The 9,299-nt window shown below is 37.3% G+C and overlaps 1 protein-coding gene across 1 annotated transcript; it reads left to right on the top strand.

Moving 5' to 3' along the window:
• Positions 1–788: 788 nt before the first annotated feature.
• On the top strand, positions 789–5,595 carry LOC133690113 (uncharacterized). The gene is made up of 4 exons (XM_062110304.1): positions 789–961; positions 1,191–2,136; positions 4,045–4,328; positions 4,524–5,595. Exons 2-4 carry the CDS (start codon positions 1,196–1,198, stop codon positions 5,276–5,278), a joined length of 1,980 nt encoding a protein of 659 aa, XP_061966288.1. The 5' UTR covers positions 789–961; positions 1,191–1,195; the 3' UTR covers positions 5,279–5,595.
• The last annotated feature ends 3,704 nt before the right edge of the window (positions 5,596–9,299 follow it).

The following is a 9,299-nucleotide window of genomic DNA, read 5'->3' as shown; positions in this document are numbered from 1 at the left end:
AAAAGAATAAGGTCATATATTGTGGGCCTGGTAATCCAGGTCTAGCGTCTAACCCATAAAAAAATGGCTTGCAAGTATAGACCCATATATGTAGGTTTTTTTTTTTAAATGCATCATTTGCTTTGTTCTTTATCAAAAAAATAAACGATACGTCATCTATTTTCAACCAATTTTTTACCTAAAATACCTGGAAAACACTCTTGAAACCTTATTTAACCATGACTTTTGAAAACTTAAAAAACAACCCCAAAAATTATAATCAACCTAAAACTCAAAAATTTCAAAGCTCATATATGTTTTTTCAGGTGTTTTAAAGATAACAAAAAATACTTAATCTTAACTCATTTTATTATATAAAACAATTTGATAAAAAAATCAATTGTTTTAAATGTTAGAATTATCACTAATAATGACTTTTTTTTAAGTTAGAATCTGACAACCATTCTTTTTTTTTCCCTAAAAACTATATAAAAAAATAAAATATAATATCAAAATACAATATTTAAAAATTACAAACACCGAATACCTTAACTTAAAAGATTTAAATAAAATTTTCAAATACATTATAGAGTCGTCACCTATATTATCCATATTTTTCACCTATGAGAAGTTAACCCTAACCTTATATTTATTTATTTATTTATTTAACTGTATAAAATAAGATTTCAAAGATAAATTTTTTTTTTTTTTAAATCTCACTATTATGATCCAGGGAGGGGAACAGTAAAGATGGCTACAGGAAAAACGCCTCACGGTATATTTTATAGGAAATACTTATTTTATAGGTAATACTAATATTATCCCTTCATCGGGTCATCAAATCCAACAAAGCGGAGTATTTAGTTTGTTGTCGAGCTCTCCGCTTCCGATTGGAAAACTGATTCTCCCGGAGTCTCCGATAAGCTCTGTGCCCGTCTCCGTTTAGTTAGATTCGGTTCTGCTTTGGTTAATATCACACAAGGTATTTCCTCTGTTTTCTGAAAGCCAGTAGTAGTAGTGCTTATCATATTTGATTGCCGTTTATTCGTAGAGAGTTTTAGCAAAAACCCTCCCAAGTTTCAATTTTTAATTACTTATCCTACATATTAAGTATGGAATGAATGTGGGATTTTTTGGTAATTGTTGTTTCTTATGTGAAATATGATGAGTTTGGACGTGGGTTTTTATTTATTTAGTTATTTATTTGCTAGGTTTAATGGATAGGCAGCCACCGCAGCCCCATGACTATGCTGCAATGGCATATGCTCAGCAGCAGCAGCAGCAGCAGCAGCAGCAGCAGCAGCAGCAATATGGGCACCATCCTCCTCCACATCAACACCAACAATACCCTCCCCCACTTAATCCCTTCATGCCTCCTCATTCTTCAGTGCAGCAATTCCCTTACACTCAACCTCCTCTACACCCTCACCATCTTCAACTCCCTCCGCAGCAACAGCAGCACCCTCCACCTTTTGCTCCACATTTACCCCCTCACCTTATTCCTCCGCCTTTCCATGCTCCTAATTATGATTCTCCCTCACCCCCGGCCCCCCCTCCTTCCGATCCTGAGCTTCAAAAACGTATTGATAAGCTTGTTGAGTATTCTGCAAAGAATGGGCCTGAATTCGAAGTCATGATTCGTGAAAAACAGCAGGATAATCCCGCTTATAGTTTCCTTTATGGAGGAGAGGGTCATGCATATTATCGGTATAAGCTTTGGTTATCTACACGTGGTCCTTTCAATCCTCCTTTCCAAGCATCTTCCATGATGCATCCACAACCAAACCCAATGATGAATGCTGCTGTTGGGCCTCCCCCTCAAATGCACCAGCCTCCTTTTCCACCTTTTTATGATCACCATCAGCAGCATCCTCCACAGCCCTTCGGCGCTCATGGTCGACCAGATTTTGAATCACCCAAGTCCTTTAGAGGACTCTCTGGTCCACTTCCTCCTGATATTGCAGTGGAGCTCAGTAATGTGCTTAACACTCTAAATGGTACCAAGGAGTCTATCAAAGGTGCCAAGACTTGGTTCATGCAGAGGTCTCCATTTGCACCAGCTCTCGTCGAAGCACTCAGAGACAGGATTGTTGCTCTTGATGATTCTGAGAGGCAATTGCATATCATCTATCTTGCCAATGATATTCTTTTTGACAGGTATGGTTCTTCTGTACTAATTGCCTTCTGAAGACTACAACTTGATCACTCCTTGACTAATCTGTATTGTTCATCACCAGCAGTTTGTCTCTGATGCTTTTGTTCATGAGCTTCTTACATCATACGCTCATGTTAGATTCATTTTCTTTTTCATTTGTTTTTTTTTTCCTCTTACAAGTGCATATCTTCTTAGTGGAATTGATCTTTGTAATTGTGTGCCTATTAAAATAGCTTTGTGCTAGAAGGACCTCTTCATCTAATATCGCTATAATCTTTGAGAGTGGTTCCTTTTCAATATTACCTTACTCTGAGGCCTGTAGTTCTTAAGGAAGCTTAAACATGTGTTTTTGTTGCTTTGAAATCTAGTATCATTGAACTAAATTACTCAAGTCATATAGTTGATGAGAATGTAGACGCTTACCAATAATCAAATTTGAAGTTATATGGCTCATCAGAATGCAGATCACCTACAATCAAATTTGACAAAATGGAAATAAGATTAATAAATACTGAATCACAAGGTTAAGAGCAAAATTGTTGACTTTCAGCTACTAGAAGTAGATTGCTCCATGTGAATAATCGATTTAGAAAAATTCAAGCAACCAGAATTTCAGAATACTTAAACATGTGAAGGCACCCTTGAAAAAACCTTTCGCAAGTTATTTGAAATTGGGGTCCCAGTTTCCATACAAATTGAACATCTCCCTCTTTACATGGTTTATAATGGTTTCAGAATTCAGCAGGTGTAGATAGGATTTATTAAAAGTTTGCTATTGCATAGATTTAAAACTTGAGTTGTATATTTGAGGCCTGTTCGGACTTTAAAAATCCTACATGTTATCCTTTTTATTTGTCTCACAAATATTTGCGAGATAACATCATATTTTATCGCCCTATATAGTCACTGAAGTATATCATTGAAAAAACCTCACAAACAGGGCCTCAGATAAAAGACTACATAAAGACATTTTTTCCAGTTTGGGAATAGATTTCAAAAAGATAAAGCAACCATATCAATCTTTGGTGCTTTTTTTTAACAGCCTCTCTCTGGTCTGCAATCTAGCTCCATGACAGAGTAAATCATTGGAAAAACCTCACAAACAGGGCCTCAGATAAAAGGCCACATAATATCATTTTCTCCAGTTTGGGAATAGATTTCAAAAAGATAAAGCAACTATCTCGATCTCTGGTGCTTTTTTTTTACACCCTCTCTTCAGTCTGCAATCCAGCTCCATGATAGAGCAGCAACATCCCCTTGAATTCTAGTCCTGGAAAGCCAAACTTGATCCCAACTTAAGGCAAAAAGAGAACACTAACTTTTATAGGCAGTGGCGGCTTGTTTTGCGCATCTTTGTATCATTAGGAAATTATATGCAGTGTCACTGGGAGGTGCTCCACCATGTATTGGAAAAAAAAATGTGTTCAAGTTTACATCATCACCAGCAAGTCTTAGCATAATTTCAGAGAATTGGCAATCCCTAATGTTTTTGTAGTTTCCTTAAGGCCACATGAGCTCATATTAAATTCAGGTTCCATCTCTAATATGTAAAAACTTTAGAATTTGTAAATTCACCTGGAAAGTTGACACTAAATGTATGAGAGCTAAATCTCCAAAATGTGCAGTTCATCCAAAAGTCTTTTCTTTATGTTAATCTTCATTGATCATCCTGATTCCCCATGGCCCACTCTCTGCAGCTGCGTGTCTGTGAGGTCCTTAATATTTGTTTTGGAAAAATAGATTTCCTTCTCTGCTTCGTTGCATTTTATTTTGGTATTTGATTTTACTTTCTTGATTTGGTGTTGTGAACCTTTATTGGCATGCTTTTTCTTTTTTTCAGAAAAGATGATTTTGTTCATAATGTTAGAGTCTTAAAACTTCCTTGACCTCTTGCTATTTGTTACCTGCAGTTTGCAAAGGAGAATTAATCCCCGTGATCTTGATAATGAAGCCCTTGCATTTAAGCCAGTGCTAGGTTCCATGCTTGCAAGGATTTATCACTACCCTCAGAATAAGGATGAAAACCAGTCACGGTTGCAGAAAATTGTGCAGTTTTGGGCCTCAAAGGAGGTCTACGATCAAGATACCATTTATAAACTTGAAAGTGAGATGGTTGCTGGACAGCGGGCAAATTCTTTTCCAGGGCCGCCAAAAGAATTATGTACTGGCTCAGCAGATTCTGTGCCCGCTGCAGGTAGCTTCTTCCATCTACTTGCTAAACATGCTAGCTTGTGAAACCAATAATGTTAATGTACCAGGGGTAGTTGTGACCACAGATTGAATTTTGGGTTGTGCAGCTTAATAGCTTTAAATAATTTGTCGGTGGATTTGTTTCCAAGAATTTGATAATTTCATTCAAGAAATGTCATGTGAGTTCCTTTTCCTGCAGGCTTTCCTCAGCATGCAACTAGTTACAATGCTCCACAATGGCTGCCTGATAGGCAGAGTGTACCAGATCAGGAGCATCCCGATAAACAAGTGCCTCCAGTCATGCTTCCAACCTTAGGAAATCAGCAATTCATTCCAAATTCAGTCCCTGCTGCTGCTTTTCCGGGTTCCCTGCCTGTAAATCCGTCTGTTCCACCAGCAAGTCAACAACCTGCACCACATTTATTGCAAGCACCTCCTGCTAACATTGCTGAAAAATTGTCACCATATCCCCTGTTCCCACCTGGTCTCATTCCTGGAATGGTCAGAAAGATGCAGATTGGCAGTGGGGTACCCTACTCACCTTTGAGCCCTTTGGACATCCCGACAACCATACCCCCATCCAATGTATCCCCATCAGAAATTCTAGACAGTGTGTCAAAGTTTTTTAAAGAGATTGGAGAGGTTAACCCGTCTGAGGGACCGATGATATCTGATCCAAAAGATGAAGATGACGAGTATGAGAGAGAGCCTCCCATTCGCAAAGGAGGAGCTTGCATCCCTCCTCCTCCAAACTTACAGGTTGACCCAGAGACAGGAGCTTATGCAGATGGAAGTGTGGAGCGGAAACATGGAAGTGGCTCAGGAAGATTGGGACTTGGGGCAGCAGCCGATCCTAACGAGCCAAGTCAATACGATGATGTTTACACATCTTACAGGAAACAGAGAAGCACCACCTATCATTCATCGATGGTTGCAAGGGCTGTTACTAGGTAAAAACCCTGTGCATCTCTTATCAATTTGCTTTTAATCGGAAAAGGAAGAGCACCTATTGAGATGCCTTCTTCCCATCCTCGTGGAAACATGGATGTATAGGCGGAGGTTGTTCATGCTTTGGATTATGCTAGTTAAAGTTTTGATTTAGGGGGGTTGTAGTTGCAAGCAGTAGACAGACCACCTTGCAGTGTTGTAATCATTTAACCAACACCAACGTTGGCGTACAAAGTTCGATGCATTGACCGAGGTTTCCTTGCGCCTTAACTGAGTTTTGTTGTCTGAGATTAAAAAAAAAGAAGAGAGATTATGAAATGCAATGCACCTGTTTTGTTTTGTTTTTTGAATAGTTCAATAGCCATTGATTTTTTGGCTTTCAAGAAACATGACATACAATGGTAAGCATTAGCAAGAAAAATGATGTAAGAGGTAGAGCGGGTCATGCGAATGCTGCTAGAAGTTAGTCAATGGTCCGACCAACACAAGCCCTCCAAGGACTTAAATATAAACCCGGTCTCAATATGTTACCAATTAAATTTTTTAGAGCACAACTTAAGATCTAAAATTATGAAATAAAAGTGGATCAAATTAAGGATTAGGGTTCTAAAATAATCCAAATATATTAAAAGGTTTAAATCGATTTAAAATCTAATGATTTCAAATAATAAACTAACTGCGCTGAGAAAATCATTAAGAATTATAGAAATTAATATTAAAAAAAACTTGCGAAAAGAAGATTTGAAGTCGATAGGATTATCTATTTTTTTTTTAAAAAGAATCTGTGGCTAAGAAAATTTAAGAATTAAGCTAAATTAATTAAAGATTAAATCCCACCACATACAAAAATATACTAGTTGCATTGCTCTCGCGAACCAATGTTGAATAAGCAAAAGCATTTGAAGGTGTGCTGGAGCCAATGCTACACGAAGCTAAAACAACTATGTGGGTGAAATAAAATCGAGTGAATCTTAGCAGAATTTGGTGTGTGAAAGAGCTTCATACTGCAGAAAAAATTGCAAGAGCAAAAACCTATGTAATTGTAGGAAACCGATTGATTAACTAATCATCTACATGTACTGTTCTATTTAGCCACAACAAAAAAAAAAAACATCACAAAAGCCATGTATTCTATTAATGAACAACAAAACAATGCCACATCAATGTTAAAGTGCAACAGTGCATTGCAATTTGCAAGAGAGCCAAGCAATGTGTTGTTTGATCAGTCACGAGGGGCATGCAAAAGTCACAGGGAAGCAGGCTACTGAGTTGTTGCATACACAAAAAGCCTGTGTGATTTTGTTGATGAAAAATCCTTGCAAATAAAAAAGGAATCAGTAGTGTGAGGGATAGATTAAATGAAGGAAAAAAGTCTGCAAAGAAAAAGGGAAGGTGAAGCTAATGTGTTGCCAGGTTGAAGCAAATACAATAAAATTAAAGTTAGAAAGTAGATGTACTCGATTTTACTTTGAAAAAACAACAACAAAAAAAACGCTAGAAATAAAGGGTTAATGGTTTTCTTAGTTAAAAGTGTCTTAAATCCATTTTGTAGGCTGTTTATTTGCCCAGTTCTTTTTTGTTTTGTCCGGTCAACAATGTCAGAATTAATTATTCATGCTATATCTAACCATCAAAACATGCTCCTTAAGCATCAGTTTCGTAGCACTCTCAGACTGGAGGCAACTTCTTCTTGTTGTAGTGTCTATTGTAGTTTTTGGGAGTTATGTTCCAGCCTTTACTTTCTTGACTAGAAAGTGCTTTGCCTAATATTTATATATTATAGTAAATTTGTACTGTAATGTTGCCCCCTAGTCCTGTTATGGGAGTAATAGCCTTTCCTCTAGTTGTTGAGAGTTTAGCCATTGGAGTGCTTCGTAGGCAGTGCTTTCCCTTAGTTTGAAGGAAGCTTTCTAATGGTTTCACAACTGTAAATCTTCACTGGCAACATTTTTTTTTTTGCTGACCGAACCACGTTTCAATTTCCCAGGTGTAACCATTTTAGGTTAACTGGAAACCACAGTAACAGCATCACATTGGTAAATCTTTTGACATATGCTAACTTTCTGGATCATTTTCTATAGCATTCGATTATCTAAACTTAAACTGAGACAAAGCATGTGAAGGAAAAACTTTGCTCTGTATTTGCAGTAGCAGTAGGAGAGTCTTGTGCAAGTGAAGAAGCAATGGATGCCGTCATTGTTTGTGCTAATAAAGGAATTCCAGCAAAGCATGACAATAGGTTTGTTGAGGTAAATTAACAGAGTAGTTACCTAATCTTGGTCAAGTTCAGAGGGACAATGACACTTGCTTGGTGTACCATGTGTTTCTAAGATAGTAGATGGACCACAGTCAAGTAGTTTAGACTCAGCTGGAGGATCAGCTGCAGCAGCTGATTCAGAGCTGTGAATTAAAAAAAGCCATTAATTATGTATCTGCCACGCATAAAAGCAAGTGAAAGAACTTAAATTTTTTTTAAAATGAAAGGCAACATCTTTTAAATGACATAATTGAGGTGGTTGTAACCTTTGGGGATCAGGTGTTTCATCTTTCAAGAGTAGCTGTCTTTTTGCTTATAATGAAAAATGATTGATGACAACTGGTTGCACTGGCGAGAGCTGTAAGAAAGTAGCATCAACTCTGGAGGATGCAATGGGTGCATGAGCTGTTGGGTCCAATAAAGAAACATCTTTTGAAGATGATGAAGCTACTAGATCAGCCAGTGCAACCTTAATAGCATGCAAGTCTGGTTCAGTATGTGGGCGTGGGAATTCGGCAGCCATATTGTCATCGAAAACAGTGGTGATAATGATGTCACCGCGGTTGACAATTGAACGAAAAGCTCCAAACCTGTGCTGGAAAATCTTGACCTTGTTTAATTTGTCAATCATAGGAGGTGAAATGCAATCATCAAACCCTTTGTCATAGGGATAGTTGTGGGCGAAGGAACCAAAGAAATTCTTAGCAATTATGCATCCATACAAAGAATTTCTTTGATTGTTTTTCTGTTTTCATTTTTTGTTCTTTAATGGATCTAACATCGTTTCTTGAAGCAGGGAGGTGCTGGACTTCAACAGGGAGTTGGTCATAGCTGAGAATACAAGAAGTTGAATCAAAACACCAAGAGTTAATCTGATAATATAAGTGAAGTAATAAGAAAAGAGGAGGAGTTGGCTTACTGATGCTTATGTAGAAGAATTCTTAGGAATCTCTGGGTTGAAATACTGTAAGGACGCACCAGTGCTAATGAGGTTTGGTTTTCCTTGTAGGATAAGGAAAAAAATAGAAGAAAACGATCCAAAAGTCAGTTCTATGATAATGGGAAGAAGACATGAAAGTTAGCTTGAGAAAACATAACAATATCTAAAAAGAAAATGAAAAGGTATTTTTAAAATTTAGTTAATGACAATGGCAAGAAGGCATAAAGTTCAAGCAAAAATGTAATGAGCAAATAAGAAACGTGCAAACTTAAAGGACAGTGTGTGATAAGGTAGCCAGCAAAAACAGCAAGAACTGGATTTGTTTGCCCATGCAAAATAGAATCATCAAAGCTTCTAGCAACATCAGCTCAAAAGGTTATTCTGAGCTCATAGCCCCTGTATAAAAGATGAAAAGAAATAGGTAGAAGTAATAAAATTGTTGAAGTAGAAGGATTAAGCTAAACAACCTGATGTTTTCAAGGATAAACTCTCTCTTGTCTGTCACGTCCTGCTTTCTAACTAATGCTTGATCAAATGGATGAATGGCTTTTAATCCACCAAGCACATCTCATGAATCAAAATTTTAGAATATGTTAGCAATCCCAAAGAAAATGAAAAAAAAAATATAGAGTTATGAAAATGCATAAGCAGAGTTTTTTGTGTCAACAAGTGAGTATTCTTGATCCTTTAATTTCCTCTAGCAGGCGCATGCGCAAAGTTTGTGAAGTTGAAGTAGTGTCGCAGGCAGCACATGAGGTGTTAGAGAAGCAACCCTTGTAAATTTTGTGTCAGACTTAAGATCAATAACGTACGGCTTCATGGGCAACAAC

This window comes from Populus nigra, chromosome 3, assembly GCF_951802175.1.
Source record: "Populus nigra chromosome 3, ddPopNigr1.1, whole genome shotgun sequence".
In the NCBI taxonomy this organism is placed as follows: Eukaryota; Viridiplantae; Streptophyta; class Magnoliopsida; order Malpighiales; family Salicaceae; genus Populus; species Populus nigra.
The sequence above is the reverse complement of the archived record's forward strand: the minus strand, read 5'-3'. Positions and strand labels throughout refer to the sequence as shown.